Source organism: Delphinus delphis, chromosome 14 (assembly GCF_949987515.2).
Source record: "Delphinus delphis chromosome 14, mDelDel1.2, whole genome shotgun sequence".
Taxonomy (NCBI): domain Eukaryota; kingdom Metazoa; phylum Chordata; class Mammalia; order Artiodactyla; family Delphinidae; genus Delphinus; species Delphinus delphis.
The window spans coordinates 8,876,777-8,897,378 of NC_082696.1; the positions used below are offsets into that span (position 1 = coordinate 8,876,777).

General features: G+C 45.3%; 1 protein-coding gene across 2 annotated transcripts; it reads left to right on the forward strand.

Annotated features, from left to right (window-relative positions):
* The first annotated feature begins 9,814 nt into the window (after nt 1-9,814).
* DYNLT1 (dynein light chain Tctex-type 1) lies at nt 9,815-17,423 on the forward strand. 2 transcript variants are annotated; one of them, XM_060029701.1, is made up of 5 exons: nt 9,815-9,862; nt 12,585-12,626; nt 16,097-16,220; nt 16,597-16,674; nt 16,976-17,423. In XM_060029701.1, exons 1-5 carry the CDS (start codon nt 9,836-9,838, stop codon nt 17,044-17,046), a joined length of 342 nt encoding a protein of 113 aa, XP_059885684.1. In that variant the 5' UTR covers nt 9,815-9,835; the 3' UTR covers nt 17,047-17,423. The 2 variants fall into 2 exon arrangements, with proteins under 2 accessions (XP_059885684.1, XP_059885686.1); XM_060029703.1 differs by lacking the exon at nt 16,976-17,423 and having other exon boundaries at nt 16,617-16,672.
* Nucleotides 17,424-20,602: the final 3,179 nt, after the last annotated feature.

The following is a 20,602-nucleotide window of genomic DNA, read 5'->3' on the forward strand; positions in this document are numbered from 1 at the left end:
ACCACTTTGAAGGAAAAAGTCTCCCAGAGCCACCTGGAGAAGCACTTCACAGCAATCCATCCCATCTCAGCATAGGTTTGGGTGTCAGACAACCTGGGATCAAACCCCAATTCTGGAATCATCTGGGTACAGCTCTAGAGCAACAGCTGGAACAAAGCAAGCAGCACTCAGAACTCGTCCTCTCTGCTCCTCCTCTGCCCCTACAGGAAGGCCCCAAAGCAGGACTCAAGCCATTTCTCTGGGACCGATAGGGACTGAGACAGCAGGGGCCCCTCCTAAACCCAGCACAGTGCTTCAGTCCGCGTATTTCCGTCTCGCCGGTAGCCGGTCGTGCTGTGTCCCAGTGGAACTTTGCATCCAGACCAACGCGGTTTGGTGATTAGTGCATTGATCCATAGCGCTGATTTCATTGGTCCTTGTGTGTGCCAGGCATGTGCCAGGGATTGAGGATATAAAATAAGTAGGAGCCAGTCTCTGCGTTCAAAAAGCTCACACTCCAGCCAGAAAATGGACATGCGAACGAATAAGTTACGACATGGTAGGATGAGTATAAACACATGAGGATCTACAGAGGAGGCCGCTCAGAGGAAGGCGTGATTCACTGCATACGGAGAGAGCAGAAATGGATGGGGGGCAGGGGAGGGGCCCGGAAAGAGTCCCAGGGGAGAAACGTGTGGGACCCCTTTTGCCAGGGGAAAGGAACATCCAAACGTGTCTGTTTTTAAAATTTTTTTGGCCGAGCGGCTTGCGGGATCTCAGTTCCCCGACCAGGGCTCGAACCCGCGTCCCCTGAAGTGGAAGCGCGGAGTCTTAACCCCTGGACCTCCAGGGAAGTCGCTAAACACGTGTGAGTTTTGAAACCACGCTTGCTTGCTTTCCTCAGCCTAACAGCCAATTGACTTCGGCTTTTTAGATCTGATGAGGGGGAAAAGTACAAGAAACGTGAAACTGAGGGCAAGAAGAGAAAAGGAGGACAGGAAAGGAAACGCTCTTTATCTGCAGGCCGTCCCCACGTCCTTTCATCTAAATATCTATCACCTCTGAGCAGCTGGTCATCACATCAAAGGAACGAAAGCACCGCCCCCTGCCTGTGATGGAGGGAAATGCGGCAGATCAGGCGACATGCCTGACATGCCTGCGTGTGAACACGACGGTCATCGCCACCCAGACTTTCAAGGCAAACTAGAGACCGTGCCCAAGGCTGAAAGTCACAGCCGAGCGAGGCTCACAGCCCCCGTCGCTTCAGAGACTGCACCCTCCGCTGCTGTGTTTCACCACAGCTGTTTCCTTGAGAAGCTGCAGTTTTCTCCGAAGGCAGCCACAATACTTTCTGCCTCGAATGCAGGGGAAAAGTTGAGTGACTACGCAGACCTTGCAGCTTCACCTGAAAATGTCATCTCTTTTTTGCACATGGACTTTCCTTATGGACGCCTGGAACAGCCGCAGGGACCACCAGTCCGTCCTCCTAAGGAAGGAGCTGAACGCAAGGCGGCTCTTGTGTCTGTGGTTCCAGCTCAAGCTGGCCTCGTACTCACAGGCTTGATGGGCTCCTTTTTGCAAAGGTGAGACAACTCACCTGTGTGTCCCTCAGGAAGTGTGACGTGGAAAGAGAGACAAGCCTTTGCAAATTCTTTGTCTCTCTGGTCACTGAACCAGAGGTGGATTTTCCAGGAAGCCAGTGACCTTGGGCTTCTCCCCCCTTCATTTGCAATTCCTGATCTTGTATTTGTTTTCTTAAAGTCTCCAGACATCATATAAGCTTCAGGTCCCTCAAAACTCTGTCCTTAATATATGACGTTGTGTGTTCGTGGGTTTAAGCCTAGAAAACTTGACACCTACAAGAGACAGGAGAAGGTGGAAAGGGTGCCCCTTCTGGAAGGTTCCTGCATTCACTGTGGAGTCTATTCTTTCTCATTCACACAGATATCTTGCCACCAAAAAAAACCCCCAAATGCCTTTTTAGAATCAAAGTTAAACACTGAAATAGAAATCCATGATATTTCAGGCTTAAACTTGACCTTTTCTCATGGAAAAGTAAAAAGATGAGAATTAATATTATCATATTGTTATATACAGGAGGTACTACTCATAATTATTGCTACACTTTTTTTGTACCAACTGCTACTGTTTATTGACATGTGGCACTTACTCTGGACCAGACAGTTTGACAAGTTCTCTACACACACAATCTCAGTCTTCGTTGCAACCTTATGATGAAAGGATACCCATTTTACAGACGAGGAGAGTGAGGCTTGCAGCAATTAAGTAATTTACCTAAAGTAACACTTTAATCTGGGTCTGTTTAACTCCAAAGTCTTATGCTTTGTTTAGACAGGAAAGTTAAGAACATAGAATCTTCTACTATCTTGGCTAAATAATCTTTTTCTATACCAATTCTAACGTCTCAGTAGATACTTAATATCTAACATGCATTTTCTTCTCATAATCTCTCCTCTTGTCAGGAAATTCTGTTTGGGGGTTAAGGAGGCTGAATTGCAAGACATTTAAATTAGACCCCGCTAACTTAATTTTCTTAATTTTAAAATTACATTTATGTTCCACCTCCAAACTAAAGATTATGGGGGATCGAAAAATTGGAATCTGTGAAGTAGATTCAGAGCCAAACAATAATAAACTGTATGTATAAGAATTTACAAACCAAAAAGGAAATCAAACAATACTCTCTACCCCCACAGAAAAAATTCACACCGTATAGCTTTCGGGTAGTGTTCTTTGCTTTAGTTTGGTTTAGTTTTTTAACTAACTCTAAAGTATTCCTCCTTTCCATTCAAATCATTCTTATCCTACATTTAAAATGTATGCTATTCAATAAAATTACAAGTTATCCTTTGTCTGATATATCATTGCTTTTATTTCCTACATTTTCAAAGCCATTAGTTTAAGAGAAGTTATATAAACTGTAATCTCTATCCACCCCACCCTTAAAACAAGCTGCCCGAAGGGCTGGACGCAGGTGTTCAGCCTACCTTTGCCTCAGCTTCAAGAGAGGAGACCAGGGGAGCTCGTTCTGGAGAAGGAAGTCAATTTTTCTTCATGCTAGAACAATTGACGTATTTCTCTTTCCTTCCTGTCGGGCAGGCGGGCCCTGAGTGCCTCTGTGGCTACTAACCCCCATTCGCCAAGGACCCCGGGGCAAAGCCACCTGAAACCACACCCAGGCGCTCTTGTACGTCAACAGTGTATGTTTTTTGGTGGAGGAAAGACCACACTGATGCTACTGCAATGTTTCACCCAGACCAAAGAAACCCCCAAAGAGACTAGAGGCTTCAATTAGTCAAACGTTTCCACGTTTGCAAGGGGTTTCTCCATTGACCTCAAGTGTAAATGACTAATGTAATGACATCTCAAAGACAGCTGTTAACTCAAGAGTTGATTTATAACAAGACGGGCGTGGGCTTTTGGGGGGTAAATTTCACCGAAGTATAGCGTACGTATGGAATATGACACAAATCATAAGCACAGCTTGATAAATTCTCCCAAAGTGAACGCACCCCATGAAGAAACAAAACTTAAACAGCATCTCGGGAGCCCCTCATAGGCCTTCCAGTTACACCTTTCCCCCGAAAGGTAACGACTAGCCTGACCTTTAACATCATTCATTAGTCCTCCCGATTTTGCACTTTGTGTAAATGGAATCATACGATATTAACAATTTTCTGGCCTGGCTTCCGTTGTTCAGCGTGTTTATGAGATTCATACTATTGCATGTAGTTATAGTTTGTTCATTCTCATCGCGGTGTTGTATTTCATTGTATGAACAGATTAAAACATTTGTTTATGGTACTGTTGATGGACGTTTGTGCTATTTATAATTTTGGGCTGTTATGAATAGTGTTGCTACCAACGCTTGGGTGAATATTTGTATACGTGTCTGCTGGTTATGTGTCCGGGAGTGGAATTGCTAGTCACAGGTTAGGTGTACGTTCAACCTTAGCAAATGCTGCCACACAGTCTTCCAAAGCTGTCGAGCTAATTTATATCCTCTACTGGCAACAAGTTCCGGGGGCTCCACATCCTCCCACACACTTGATACTGTCTGCCTTTCTTATTTTATCCATTCTGGTGGGTGTATAGTGGTATCACATTATGGTTTCAATTTTCATTTCCCTGATGTATAGAGTAGCTGAGCAATTTGGTATCTTTTTATACGTTTATTGATCATTTGGATATCTGCTTTGGTGTAGGACCTGTTCGTGTCTTTTGCCTGTTTTGCTATTGGGTTATCTTTCTGTTATTGATTTGTACAGGTTCTTTATATATTCAGGATATGAGTCCTTTGTCAGATATTTATATCACAGATATCTTCTCCCTCTCTGTGGACTTGTCTTTTTTTCCCCCTTAACGGTCTCTTTTGAGGATCTCAGACTCACTCTCGAGGGTGAACTAGTATAAACTCTAATTGAGAGACTATGATTCAGGCGAGTCAGTTGATGACCAAGATTAAGGTATGCTGTGTGGCCTTGGGAATCACTAGATCTCTCCAAATACTCCTGGGCCTCGGCTTCCTCAGCTGTAAGTGAGATTCACTTTGATCATCCCTTCGGCTCTTCGGTTCTGAGATCTCATTCTTCTGTGGCCTAAGGATGCCCACCTGAGATGGGGAAATTCCATCAGGTGAGGAGCAGGGGTGGGGTAGGAGGATTAACATGACAGGAGGGAAGAAGAGTGAATTAAGAGGGCCGGCTTTTAAGGGCTTCCCTGGTGGCGCAGTGGTTGGGAGTCCACCTGCTGATGCAAGGGACACAGGTTCGTGCCCCGGTCCAGGAAGGTCCCACATGCTGCAGAGTGGCTGGGCCCGTGAGCCATGGCCGCTGAGCCTGCGCATCCGCAGCCTGTGCTCTGCAACGGGAGTAGGCCACAACAGTGAGAGGCCCGCGTATCACGAAAAAAAACCAAATAAGAGGGCCGGCTTTGGGGTGGGACAGACCTGAGTCACCTTGAGCAAACCACTTGGCCTCTCTGAGCTTGTTTCCTGGGGAGGGTCACAGGCTTCTCTCTTAGATTACAGTTCATTCAACGCATTCACAGATATTTATTGTGCACCTACTACGTCAGGCACTGTCACTGTGATCGTGGTCTAGGACCCATGGCCTAAGAAGATCCTTAATAAATAATAACTGCTGTTTCTTTAGTAGTAGTATTACTATTTTGCAGCATAAGATAGTAAGTGAATCCATTTAGGAGTATTTGGAAGAAAATGTTTTTAGAATGAGGGTATCCTAGACTAATTATTTCCAAAGTAGGTGTATTACTTTGCTAAGGCTGCTGCAACAACTACCACAGACTGTGTGGCTTAAACAACGGAAATTTATTTTCTCACAGTTCTGGAGTCTAGAAGTTCAAGATCAAGGTATTTCCAGGATTGGTTTTCTCCGGAGGCCTTGCTCCTTGGCCTGTTGATGGCTATCTTATCTCTATGTCTTCACTTGATTTCTCTGTGCCTTTCTGTGTCCTATTCCCTTCTTATAAGGACATCAGTCGTATTGGATTAGGTCCACCCTAAGGACCCCATTTTAACCTAATTACCTATTTTAAGACCCCAAATAGGTCTCTAAATACACCTATTTCCAAATATAGAAGGTCACATTCGAAGCACTTGGGGTTAGGGCTTCAACATATGAATCTGGGGAGAGACACGATTCAGCCCATAACAGTAGGATATACTAAGAAAACATTAGAACTTCTTTTTATATTTATTTTCAAAAAGATAAAACTTAAACTTTATTAATATTAAATAAATGGATTTGTAGTTTAACATATCACAGTTGAAATAAACATACTTTTGAGTTACCCACTCAAAAATTATTCATGCTAGATGGGCACGATTACAGAAGTTTGGAGACCACTGACCTATGGCCTCAGGCTACAGTGGACAGCAGGGGAGAGCTGGCAAAGATAGGATCTACCTGGGTGTTGAAACTGAATGGGTAGAAACAGATCACATCTGAAACTGAAGTGAGGTGACACAGGGCTGGCCTGGGGATTAGACCAGAGTAGCAGTGGAGGGGGAGAGTGGTCAGGCTGATGAATGGGCGGGAGTCAGGCAAAGAGCGCGTGAACGTGATATCAATAAATCAGCAAGGGAAGCCTTCAGCATGCTGTGCGGCAGGTTGTAGCATTCTTCTCCCGTAAGTGCGCCTGCCCTATGAACCCAGGTCAGCCGAGGGACTTGCTCTGGACGACGAAGCGTGCCCATTTACAAGCGGCACCCTCCAGCCAGCACTGGGGCCGCTGTCCCCTCCCCCTTCCCTCTCCCTCACTGACTTTGCAGTAAGCCTGCTCCATCAGCCTGGTCCCAGCCAATGCGTGGAGAGCACACCGGGCAGAGCCACAGCAGACCCTTGACGGTCATGTAGCTCGAGCGACAAATACACATTTGTTGTTGCCAACCACCGAGAGTCTAGGGTCATTGGTTTCTTCAGCTAACCTAGCCTATGCTGACTGATGTAGTGTGTGTGTTTTTTTCATATACACAGAACTGATAAACTATTTAATAACTACCACAGCATGAAATGATTGGGCAGAAGAAATGCCCGCTGGCGGCCCTGCTATGCCCCGAATTATCCTTTAGTTGTTGGATCTTGGGATGAGGTCCCAGGGAAGGGGCAGGGGTGGGCAGGACTGGAAGGAAGAGGGAGCCTAGGGGTTCAGAGCAACAGCCATTCCCAGTTGGTACAGAGGTATTTCAGTCCCACTGTGCCCGTGCTTCCCAACTGACAGCAGACCTAAATATAGGCATTTCTTAGCCAATCTCGTTAGCATGTAACTTCTCAGCACAGGATTCTCACTTTAGATCTGTGTCAGTCACAAGTTTATTTTCTTCCCCATTACAACGTTACATTCCTCACACTGGAGTGTTTTGCAGTCACCATTATCACCATCGGCATCTTCCTCATCATCATCATTAGTGACTCAGCCTGACTCCACGGTACATCTCAGTAACACTCCTAGGCACAGGGAGAGGAAGGAAAACTCGAACATCCCCAGGATTGGATTTGGACGGCAAACGGCTGCAGAGCATAGACAGCACTGGGAGACCCAACCGTGGCCGTGGATATTACTTGTTGAGGTGACAGGGCTATGCTTATTTGGCCCACACTCGCTAAATAAGGCATTGACAACAACAATCCTTATTTCTAAACAGTGTATTTAAGAGACTCGCCTCGAAGAAAGAAAGCACACAACATCTGCCAACTTGCGGCTAAGCCCCAAATTGAAAAGCAAATCCAAGATCCACTCCACTTACTCGCTGCACAGAAACCTAAACGTTATCCTAAAATATGGCTAAATACAGGAGATTCATGAGCAGCCCTGGGTCAGCGTGTTTATACTCCCGGACTTCTAATGGACATTCATTCTTGGCAGAGTCGGGGTGCTGGAACGGCAGCTAGTCAACGGCCAAATGCCATAGTGATTGTAAATTCCTTAGCCCTGCAGAGTGTACATCAGTCGGGCAGAAGACAACCCCTGCACTGCATTTTTCCAAGCACTACAACATCACTGAGCCTAGAGAGTTCAAATCCTCCCACGGACAGAGATAAGTTTTTCAAGTTTTTCCATCAAGGCCGTATCCTAGTCAACTCTGTAGCTTCCACTCCAGCTCAGAGGCTGCAGCAAAGTGAGTGCTTACTGTCATGTGTGTTGAATAAGTGAACAAATAGCTCTGAAGATAAACAGACCAACTTATCCATTTCTGGGGCAGACTCAATATAACTATGGCAGGTATTATGATCATTTAATGATGTTCTTTGACAGTTAAAATTGGAGAGTGGTACCCAATGCAGATAAGCTAAAGTCATGTAAAATTTTTTAAAATTCACATTTACATGTTTTCTGTTGATTTATGCCCATGCTGGTGATTTTCAGTCACAGTATAACTTAAGATCTAAGCATTACTAATGCACTATCCCAGCAGCCATTCAGGACACTCATTTGAATTAGGAAATTCTTAAAAGGTTATGGAACAATTTAGAAAAGATGTCCCAAACCTCACTCAGGATTGTTCCCTCTTGCTTTGCACATAATGCTAACACACTTAGCTAGTGGGCCTGCGGGGCCACCCTAGGAGAGCAGAAGAAAATTAGAAGAGGGTGAAAAGGCCCCTGATTGGCTCAGGAGTGTGGTGCTGCTGAGGGGCTGGAACTGGGGTCAAGTGATGGAGAAGGACACCTGATAAGGGATCTTGGGATCTTAGGTGAAGCTGGGAATGTGAGGAAGACAAAACAAAGAAATGCCAGACTTAGAATCCCATGTAGACTGAGGCTTGAGGCTGAAACACTGGAACAGGTGAATCGAAGCCAGATTAACAGGAAGGGAACAAAGCTCAAAAGGTAGAGTTCAGAATCTGAGAAGCAGAAACCAGGTGTGAGAGGGCAGCCGGTTCCCACCCAGCAGGTCCCCTTGCTCAAGCCAGGTGTCCAGGGCAGGGCAGTCTTGTGTCTTTCACCCTCTCCCCCTCCCCCTTTCCCAGGAGGCAGGCGATTGCCTCTTCCTCCACTCCCAGTTCTCTGCAACTGGGTATGAGGCAGAACTAATGTGTAGGGAAATCATTCATTCAATAAATTTTAATTGTGCACCTACCATGTGCCAGGTACAATGGAAGGGGCAGGGGACGCATTAGTGAATAAAACGGATTCTGCCAGCATGGAACGCAGATTCTGTAGCACAGAAACAAGGGTTGCAGATGAACTGAGTGTGGGCTCTGCAGCTTAATTCTACCAAGTCTCAGGGTCCTGTGGTCAGCCCTTCCTGGAAGGATGGGAAGTGGGTTTTAGCTACTGGTCTTTAGAGAGGTAAGAAGGGACGGATTGACTTTGAGGGTGTGGTAAAAACAACAGAAAAAGTAGCCCCCAAAGTCAAAGGTTTTAGCCTCAGATCACATGCAAGCAAGCAGGTACATATATCCCAGCCCTTCCTGGAGAGCGCCATATCAGTGCCCAGCGCCATTACTAATTTTTTTTTTTGCGGTACGCGGGCCTCTCACTGTTGTGGCCTCTCCCGTTGCGGGGCACAGGCTCCGGACGTGCAGGCTCAGCGGCCATAGCTCACGGGCCCAGCCTCTCCGCGGCATGTGGGATCTTCCTGGACCGGGGCACGAACCCGTGTCTCCTGCATCGGCAGGCGGACTCTCAACCACTGCACCACCAGGGAAGCCCCCATTACTAATTTTTATAAAGACCTTTGTAGACAAGTTAAGTGTATGTCTAGGTCATTCTGGTTAAGGCAGTCAGGAAGTGTGCAGCATTTTACAATGTTTTCCACCCCCCAATTTTTTTTTTTAATGGTGACTGTAGGAAAAAAAAAAAAATCTCATTTATATGGAAAATTTACCTCCCCAAAGGAAGGTTTCCTTCACAGCTAAAGTTTCCTAACCTTGGATCCTTAAGGGGACTGCAAACAATATCTCAGACAGCCCATCACGTTCATAAATTACTTTACAGTTTGTTACTAGGTGTCCAAACTCGCTTGAACGTTCAAATTAACCCACACAGTACGAACCGGAGAGAGGGGCCAGGACGACTCTTCCCCTCCCGGACTGGCTTTGTCCATTTGTTTTGTTTTCGTTGCTGAGGTGTAGGGAGCTGCCGGGATTCCCTGGCGGGTTCCCGCGGAAACCGTCGTTTCCGGCAGCACGGGAGAAGAGGCGAACCCCCAACGGCCGCCGGGCTGGTCGGGGCTGTACTGGCAACTGGGTCAGGGCGGGAGTGGGCGGGGGCCCTAAAGGAGGGCGGGGCCAGAAGCGAGGGGCGGGGCCTGAGTGCGCCTGCGCAGTGCGCTCCACTCAGGGAGGCGGAGGCGAGGCGCCGAAGGGAAGATGGAAGACTACCAGGCTGCCGAGGAGGTAACCGCTGGGTTGGCGACGGGACGGGTGGAGGCCGGGAGTTCCGGGTGCAGGTGGGCGGCGGCAGCCAGGGGCTTGTGCGGGCACCCGGGCTGCGTCTAGACGTGGGCAGCGGCCGTCCCCAGCGCAGGCTGACGGCACCGACGCCCTGCCGAGCGCTTCGCGGTGACCCGCCGCCGGGCCGGCTCAGGGCGTCGTCGCCCTGCCCGGGGCGGGGCTCGGGGGGCGGGGCGTGGAGGGGGCTCCGCAGCCCTGGGACGCCTTGTGCCGGCGGCACTCCCGGGAGACCCCCCGCCGCGCCGCTCGCCTCCCCGGCGACCCCGGCCCGCCACGCCCCCGACCCCGAGAGAGCGCCGCCGCTCGCTCTGTTTATTCCGTGATTCAGACCCCCGCCCGCGGGTGGGGAAGACTGAAGGCCGCCCCTTGTGTGTCGCTGATGCACGCGAGACTCCAGAGTGACCCGCATGTACAGTCACATCTCTCAAGTCCCTTCAGTCAAGGATTGGATCCTCTGGCTGTGCGCAAAAAGCAGACGTGCCCAGTAGGAGAAGCTGCCTGTCTTCGTTTCCACACCTGTTCTTCGGTGCTGCGCGCAGCGCCCACCGAGGCCACCGTCACTCCCATTTCATTTGAGTTTGAGACAACAGTAAGATAGCCCCTATCTGTGAGGGGAGAAGAGTCATCTCTTACTGCCCCAACGAAGAAGCAGGGTAGCGCATACAGTTATTTACCAAGCAGACGACATTCGCTGTAATGACGTGCGCCGTTTCATGGCTTTCCTTCAAGCTTACGAGCATTCAGGGAATAAAGCTGATGGGTGCTCCTCTTATAGAATAGCTGCCCATTTTTCTTCTCACTAAATAATTCTTGTTGAAATACAAATAAATGGAGTCCTATTTATTATGCAGCCTGTCAAAAATAACAGGTTATCTTACCATTTTTGAAATTTAGTCTAAGCAGGAATGTTTTGAGGGAAATACATATATATATATATGGCTTAAGGACTGACCTTAAGAGTTTCAGATTTTATCTAATTTCCGAACTAGCACAAACTGTCTGTGGTAGTGTCATCATCAGTGTCTGAATGCTGGCAGCAATCAAGTGAATAATTAGGAGAAGTCATAGTTCAGGAGCAGGGAGTCAAGGAAAGACGCCTGTAAACTGTGCACTGATATAATGTTGCAAAATGGCTTGTATTATAGGAATATGAGTAACTTTTAAGAAAGGAAATGGCAATATAGAGGAAGTCCTTAATACTGGCATTTTAATACTCTGCACTCTAATTCTGGCTCTCACCAATGAGGTGGCTAAGTGACTTCATTATTTCAGATCTCAACTGCATATCTGAGAAATGAAAGGGCCCAACAGAGTGATCTGTGTTTTACACAAGATAAAGCCCTGGGAGGCTGAGACCATGACTCCCTTCTTTCTAGTAGGCCCGCTTTGGGCGTTTACTAATCCACCCCACTCCTCCTAACAGCCTCTGCATATCCTCTAACTTCATGTAGATACCTGGATCTTTGTATTAATAACTCTACTCTCCGTTCATTGTTCGACTTTCCTGTAGAAACTGAAACTGCCCAGTGGATTCTGTACAACTGCTGTACTTTCCATGAAAAGTCCATTGAAATGCCCCTCACCCTTTTTCATATTTCAACCACATGGGAAGTTATACAGGGACTTTCCTGTATGGTTTAGGATCACTGAAGTCTCTTGGAAAGATCCTTTAAACTTCGAGAAATAATTTAATCTAGGATACTGCAGATTTTCATTAACTGGGTGAGTTGGCTTTGTCTCCCAGTATGACTTCTGAGTACAGCAGGTGGGCTTCAGGCAGTCAGCTCTTGATCCTCCTGGGAAGAAAGGGGCATTGCTAGCACAGGGCCACAGTGGTCAGCAGCCCGGCAGGGAGGAAAACGCCCTGCTGAACTCTCTGCCTTTATGTCACCAGGATGTACATGGACTGAGGGCCTGGGGCTGCCCTCTGGAAAGCATCTGCAAAGCTCCGGAAATAAGGTTCCCAGGATTCAGAGGGAATCTTGTACCCATTCAGATGTACCATATGTAAAAAGAAAGAAAAAAGAAAGCCATTTATATAAACTCCTGGCACTAGATTCCTGCTGAGAGCCCACCTCCCAGCTCACCTCGACACACTGGCGGGGAATGGCTGTGCCAGCAGCTAGCTGTACAGTCCTGAAGTAGGACAGCATTGAGAAAGAAAATACCAACAGAAAACAGTAAAGTCATGGTGTATCTTACCACAAACAGTGGCTAAAAACAAACCCCCCAAACAAAACGTCTTAAGTTTCAAGCCTCCTAACAAGTTTACATCAGGGAAAGAGTCAGTTAGTTTATATAAAAGTCAAGTAACTCATTAAACTTCTATAGTAATCATCCTAGCGGCCAGCAGAAATGGATGGAGAGATTGAATTTTAGTTTAAGGTGAAGTCAGTCTTTTGGGTCATGGCATGATTAAAACAAAAACAAACCAAAAAACCTTTAAATCGTATACATGTATCCTGTGTCTCCTGACTGCCTCTCATTAGCTCTGTGATCCTCAGAGAGCTACTTAATGTTTTCCTCAGTAAAATGAACAGCCTGGTTAGATTATTCCTAAGGTCTTCATTTCTAAATCATGTTCATTACCTAAATTTGCATTAATCAGTGCAGTGGAAAAGGATCTTTTAAATCAATCAAACTTAACTAATTTTCTTCCTTACAGACTGCTTTTGTTGTTGATGAAGTGAGCAACATTGTAAAAGAGGTAAGAGGAGAAATGCTCCCTTTTTCAATGTTTGATTAATGGCTTATATGAGTGAAAATAATGTGTTTTAAATACTGTCTTGGAATTGTTTCAACTGAGCCTGTGTGTTTTGGCATTTCAAATAACAGTTTTTACTTCAATGAATATCTAGATAAGAACTCTCCCTTGGGGCTTCCCTGGTGGCGCAGTGGTTGAGAGTCCGCCTGCCAATGCAGGGGACACGGGTTCGTGCCCCGGTCTGGGAAGATCCCACATGCCACGGAGCGGCTGGGCCCGTAAGCCATGGCCGCTGAGCCTGCGCGTCCGGAGCCTGTGCTCCGCAACGGGAGAGGCCGCAACAGTGAGAGGCCCGAGTACCGCAAAAAACCAAACCAAAACCAAAACCAAACAAAACAAAAAAGAATTCTCCCATATTATGTAAATTATATATTTTAAATGAGACAGGACATTTTATATACTAGCATTATTACTGAATGTTACTAAGGCTTGATTCTATAACCTTTTAGCATCAAAGACTCATGGTAATAATCACATTGGAAAATGTAAACGTGCATTCCCTGTGTGGTAACTGCCACGGTATGTGGTGCTTTGAGGGATTAACCCACCTAGTGAGTTCAGAGCTGGAATCTGAGAAAATGAGAGGAGTGTTAACTCAGTGAAAAGGGGGGGACAGATATTCCAGGCAGTGGACAGTGCAAAGGCCCTGTGGTAAGGAGTGTGCGTGGTGTTTGAGGGATTGGAGGGGAGGTGGGTGTGGCTGGACTAGTGCTGAGCATGGGGGCAGCCTGGGGCAGGAAGGAGGCCAGAAACGTTTTCCTAGTCAGTTTCCCTCCCTGGGTACACTGAGCACATAATGAAGCCAGTGGCTAAAAGACGGTTATTAGATGATCTAAGTTTGCCAATACCATTTGAGGTTATATATGTGATTTGGAATTGACTCCAATGCAAATTATTATTAATGCAAGTTATTGACTAATGGCAGAGTGATGAAGAACCACAGCCTAGTTTTGTGAACACCATTAAAAAGCAAAATGACTTTGTTCTGCTGTATGTATTATTCCACATCAGGCATGGATTTTCTACTTGCTTTCAGGATCTATAACAGTTTGCTTGTCATTGTTTTTCTTTCTTTTTTAAAAATTTAGTCATTTAAAATTTTTTTTATGTTTGGCTGCGTTGGGTCTTCATTACTGCGTGCGGGCTTTCTCTAGTTGCGGCGAGCGGGGGCTACTCTTTGTTGCAATGCACGGGCTTCTCGTTGTGGTGGCTTCTCTTGTTGCGGAGCACAGGCTCTAGGCGTGCAGGCTTCAGTAGTTGTGGCTCGCCAGCTCTAGAGCCGCAGGCTCAGTAGTTGTGGCGCACGGGCTTTGTTGCTCCACGGCATGTGGGATCTTCTCAGACTGGGGCTCGAACCCGTGTCCCCTGCATTGGCAGGCAAATTCTTAACCACTGTGCCACCAGGGAAGTCCTTGTAGTTTTTTGAGGAAAAAAAAAAAAAAGTGTTTCTTAGGAGCATGGTAGGGAGCAGGAAGATGGGTGAATTTCACTAGAACTCAGACATGGAGTTGGCTCATCCTGAAGCCTCCTTGGGCCTTGCTTGTTTTCTTCACTGTCTTTGACTTGGTTCCCAGGCAGCAAGTACCATTGCAAGTAGACCTTCCCAGTCTCCCTGGAAGCATAAAGGACTGGAAGCATAAAGTTACAGTGTGGTGTTACTTTCAGCTTTTTTTTGCCTCTAGGCAAAAGGTTAATTCTGTACTCGGCTATTTTAAGGATTGGGTAGTAGTAAATTTGGATGGGTACAAAATTAGCGGAGGGTTTTCCTCCCTCCCTGAAAAACAGTGAATTCCGAAGCATGTGTGGGGAGACTTGCCAGAGTGAGAGGTTTAGCTCGAGTGCAGCCCCTACTTCTTTGGGGACACCCAGAGCTATCACCACCCTGGTCCCAGGTTCAGCTCTGAGCTGGGGAGGGAGCAGGACACGGCAGAGGGTGCGGAAGAGCTGTGCCAGTTTGTGGGGGCAGCAGCCCGCTCAGGTCCCAGGATGACTAGGAATTTACAGCGCTAGAATATGGCGTGACTGTAGGTGGCTTTTGTTCCTCAAAACCAAGGTCTCTGGGCTAGGCCCCAGGCCGTAGACCCCAGTCTGTCACCATTGTATACAACTCAGGGACTTTTTCTCTCCACGTCTGAGGACAGAACTTAGCCCTCACTGAATGTTATTATTTTAGGTCATAAGTGTCATAAAAACTCAGTTTTCTGGTCTCCAGCACAAGTTAGAAAAGGAGTAGAAAAGAAAGCTGCTTAGAAGCGGGCACACAGGCACCAGCATAAAAGGCCCAGAGAACCGTAAAATGGGACTATCCTTATTACCAGCTGGACCAAGAGTTGGGGCCAGGGACCGTGTGTATTCCTGAATACCCTCTGAAGCACACAGGGTGAACCCACGCAGAATACAGCACAGAAAAGGAGACAAGGAATTTCATAATAAAGAAAAAATTCATCACAAACTAAGTTGTGGAATAGATAGAGGAGTTCTTTAGTTTTCTGAAAAATGTACTTTTGTGGTAACATTCCCAGAAGATGCTGGGTAAAGGAAGTATTTGTAAATATCAATACATGATTATTTGGATAGGTTTGTACATTGTCAGTTGTACAACCGACAAAAGATTCCTCTATCTCTGGTGTACTTTTAAGAAAGAAATAGGCAAAGGAAGATATTTTCTAGCCTCAGCAGGGAGAAAACGTGTTCCTTATCTCCAGACAGTAACTACAACAGCAAACATTAAATTCAGTCAAAATGTTTAAAAAACTTGACAGATCAGATGCTATATAATTCTTTTTTTTTTTTTTTATTTGTTCGGCTGCACTGGGTCTTTTTTTTTTTTTTTGCGGTACGCGGGCCTCTCACTGTTGTGGCCTCTCCCTTTGCGGAGCACAGGCTCCGGACGCGCAGGCTCAGCGGCCATGGCCACGGGCCCAGCCGCTCCGCGGCATGTGGGATCTTCCCAGACCGGGGCACAAACCCGCGTCCCCTGCAACGGCAGGCAGACTCTCAACCACTGCGCCACCAGGGAAGCCCTGCACTGGGTCTTAGTTCCAGCATGCAGGATCTTCGTTGTGGCATGCGGACTGTTTAGTTGGCGGGATCTAGTTCCCCGAGCAGGGATCGAACCCAGGGCCCCTGCATTGGAAACGCACAGTGTTAGCCACTGGACCACCAGGGAAGTCCCATATAATTACATATTTTTAAAACTGAATATAAAGCATTCAAATGAAATACAACACTGTTAGAACAAAAGGTACATTTGCAAAGGAGTCCTCGTGTTTACAAATAAGCTTATTTACACTTTATGCAAATTGTATTTCAGCAGTTCTTAGGGTGCAGTACTAACTGTGCTAACCTCAGGAGTGGCTGGGAGGTGTTTGGCGTGTTCTGCTAACAGTGACCAGCTGTGCTCTGTCTTCCAGGCCATAGAACGTGCCATCGGTGGCAACACCTATCAGCACAGCAAAGTGAATCAGTGGACCACAAACGTAGTGGAGCAAACCTTAAGCCAACTCACCAAGCTGGGGAAACCGTTCAAATACATTGGTAATGAATCTTCGCCTCTTGTTTATATTGGTGGTGGTTCTTTAAATACGGATCAGAGGCGAGTCTGTGTCAGGGGAGCAGCGTGGCCTGAGCTCAGAGGAGGTTCCTGGTAGGAGCAGGTCACTCGGCTTGTGCACGTAACCACCCACCCGGCCTGTGGGGCTGCAGGAACGCAGGGACGTACCAGCATTTCCGATCTGATGCTTTTAGAACAAGCCTGTGGTGATCTGTTGATGTCCTAGGACCTGGCACTCTACCCCTAGAATTTTTATCATGAACATCAGCCACGTGATCTCTCTCTATATAATGAAAGTGGACAAAAGGGAATTTGTGTCGCCAAGTATATTTCTCTAATAAAAGTCTGCTTTTATCGAAGTGACCTGTGTAATCATGCAGAAGAACGGAGCGGGCCTGCACACGGCAAGTTCCTGCTTCTGGGACAGCTCTACTGATGGTACGTACGGTTTTCACTCCGTTCGTGAAGGCTCGTCACGGGCATTTCCCTGAAGGCTCTGCGGTGCCTGGACCCTGCTGAGATCTAGATTATTCAAAGCGTTGTTTTATGAAATATGTGCTTGGATGTTTCCTGTCTTTGAATGCATGTCTATTAGAGTCACCTTTTAAAACATTTGATAGAAGAGAGACTGGCCAGCCTTCTTTTTTGGCCACAAAGAGTTAAGTACACGATGGTGAGAACTCGGAAGGCCCCCGTTCTTCCCAGTTTTCTGTCCTAACCCGCCTCCTTCCTCCCGCAGGGAGCTGCACTGTGCGATGGGAGAACAAGACCATGTACTGCATTGTCAGCGCCTTTGGACTGTCCATTTGACCGCCCTGTCCAGCCTGTGATCTTTCTCCTTTTGTCCCAGCATTTCTCTTCCATCTTCTAACCACCAGCCATCTAGTCAGTGATCACCTGTCTCACTCTCTTTAAGTGTTTTTGTGGCGCTCTCAAAATGTAGAGAAAAAAACCAAATGACCACACTGTTCTGTGACCTGCACACCCTAAGTCAGAGGAGTCATCACCGAAGGTAGTCAGGAGCCTGTCCTGCCACTTGTCTTAACTTTGAATGTTTCTTTTCAAAGGTGCTAAAAGCCGAAATCTGCTAGTGTGAAACTTTCTCTACTCTCTGAAATGATTCAAATACACTAATTTTCCATACTTTGTACTTTTGTTAGAATAATAAATTATTCCAATTTAAAGTGTGTGTTTTCTTCATAGTCTAAATAGTATCACAAATGAATTCTCCATATTTAGTTAGTGGCTTTAGAATCTATAAAACTGTAAAAAACAGAAGAAGTTGCAGTTCAGCTCTGGTCCTCGCCAGTACAGCGATTTGCTGATCCACCCGTGGGACCAAGATCCTGACCGCTTTGCTGTGTTCTGGTTGGAGTTCTACCCTTGGGCATCACATCCTTCCCTCAAGGGCTTCTCTCCTGGAGCTTAAGGGGTGGCAAGTGGGCAAGCTGGTCTTTTCTGATAGCTGGAGAGCTCTGACTCACACTGTCGGCCCAAATCTGCAACACTACAGCCTCTACTCCTGTGTTTTCTTTTTCAGTAGCAATCACAACAGAAATGTTTTAGTACCTTACGGCTTACACAATGCTTTCACAATTATTCATTTTGTGTCCACAACAGTTAGACCGTTATTTATGAATCAGAAAAGGTGTCTGGAGGTTTTCTGACTGATTTAAAGTCATATCCAAGTAAGTGGGGAGGTGGGCCCCAAAACCGGTGAAGCTCACCTTCGGGGCTCGTGCCTGGGCCATGTTAACATGGCAATAAAGACAGACACACCTCCGCGTCCACCTGCTGAAATGAAAAAACCCTGCTCTTGTCCCTAAAGCACCAATGCCTGAATGATCAAGTTAACTCCACATGCAAAGAGCAAACAAATCAATGTACATAAATAAGGATCAAATATCAAAAATTTATTAACATCTACCAGAAAGGTAGTCTCTTAGTAAAAGGTGAAAGGTTTATACGATCTCAAGAGAAACCAGAGTATAGGAAGGTAGTCTCTTAATGAAGCCATTCCCGAAGTGTAAATTTGCCATAAATAAACATTTATTCACTTTGATTGACTAAAATGATCATTCTGTGATCAGTACTACTGTACTCACTGACACAGTTCCAAGGTCTAATACATAGCTCTATCTCTCCTTCTGAGCTTAAGGTTTAGAGTTGTTTTATTGTACAGATATTTACAGTCTCTTTGTAAAAAGGCAGTTTTCAGTAGCAGAAAATCCTGTGTTTCACAGTCTGGTATTACAGTTCCCAGTATACCTAAAACATGTCAAATCAAGATGAACAGGGTAACAAGATGTCACGGACTAAAGCAACTTCCCTTTGGCCTGCGGAAAAGGTTTGTACCTTTGTTTTTCAAAAGTCTAACCTCTAAGGCAACTGGTTTTTAAAACCCTCAGAATACATAAATGTACTTAAGTGTTCTAAGTCTAGTCTTCACTAGATGTCCCTTTTAATCATCCCTTCTATGAGCCTCTGTGTTTTTCCCTGTGAAAAGGATTCCAGGAAATAAGTTACTGACCACATTATAATCTACTGAACGTAACTGTACCTTCAGTAAATAGCTCATGGAATTCTTGAGGCTGGTGATGTCTGTATTGTAACCTGACCATTTAATGGGTTGGGTTTACATAATGTATCTAAACTTTTATTGCAATCTGTAATTATGTACAGGAACAATCTTACAAACCTTGAATATATTTTATATATCCTCTTCTTTAGCCTTTCAAATGGGGCTTAAGAGAGAGAAAACTGCATCACTGCACTGCTTCAATGATTTAATAATAAATCAAGCAGACCTTTATCCACATGGATAATGAAGCTCTCCCTAGGGAAACTCTGAAATGCCTATGGTCATCTTCCAGGTTCCCTAGACTGGACCAGTATAAAAATTATCCCAAAGATGATGTTATTCAAGCCGTTACCATGGAAGAACTAAAGTCAGCCCTTTATAATTTAAGTTTGCAAAACTTTGATACCCTCCAAGACCAAAAAATAATCATAGTAATTTTCTTGCTACTGTCTAAAGTTTCTGGCAGACTTTAGTGTTTTAACCTAATACCTATGGCACATATAATACACACTAAATGCTATATATTTTAAGCAAATTTTTACATGTAAGATGTAATATGTTGACATATGATACCAGAGAAGAGAAACTGAAAATGCATGACTTAATAAAGAACCATTTCCCACTTAAGTACTTTCTTTTGTAACTTTTCCTCGTTTCCAACTTAGTTACAAAAAGTAAATAAATACTCCCATATTTTTCATTTCACTGATTTGATGCCAATAAGAATCAAAGGATGACGATTCAGTCATCAGTTAACAATTACACTATAGGATGAGGATAAGTTTTCAAATGTACCTAATGTGTACAGCTAAATGCCTCAAGTACTATACATTTACTGATAAATAACAGCATTCCAAATTATGGACAATTATTTTATAATGATTAAAACTTGGAAACTATATCATACTAGGATACATTAATCAGCACAAGTAAGTTTTCATCAATTTACATAAAATTACTTAGTCTTAATAGAAGTTGTAAAATTTGGTAACAGAAAATTTCTTCAATACCTCTGAATACACAGAATCAAAAAAAATTAATCACATCCTTGCAGCAAATGTAAAAACCATGTGAACTTGAATTACCCTTGCAATAATACAACTGTTTTAATTCAGACTTTCTTATTTACAAGGTTTTAAAAACAAATATAAATGGAGTCCATGTTAAAGGTGCATTATCGTTAAAGTTTAAATTAAAAAGAAAGATATGAAGTCATGATGAATAGTCTCTCGTGAACCTCTCTAAGGTCCCAGCACTACCTAAAGTGGAATATAACCTTTAGCTCTGAATGGTAACTGGAGAGTTAATGTATATGTGAAGAAAGTGCGGGGGCTGTTTGCAGAGCAGAACAATCACGTCCCATACCTCTGTGTCTGCCGAGATGGCATCAATCAGGATGTCTGCAATGATCACAGGTAACCCATTCAAGAGAGAGATTACTATGCATCCCAAATGAAAAGCAGAGGAGATATCTCTACCTCCTATAATTAGTCTTTGACAAAAAGGAACTGGAAATCTCCAGGGCCTTCTACGATGCCACAGATACAGCAGCTCCAGACGGCTCTTACACAGAGCAATTCATCTGTTTACCTGACGACCATGCGAGACACACAGGGCCGGAATGATTCCCAACAAGTTACCTTCTCCCCAAAGAGGTTCCTCCGTAAGCCACCTAAAATGTTTTACCTTCTTTCGTCTAGTTTCCAGATGTGAAGCTGAAGAACTTTTTGGCAATAACGAATCTGTAGTAGAGTATACCAATCACTTGTTTAACTTTTATTAAAA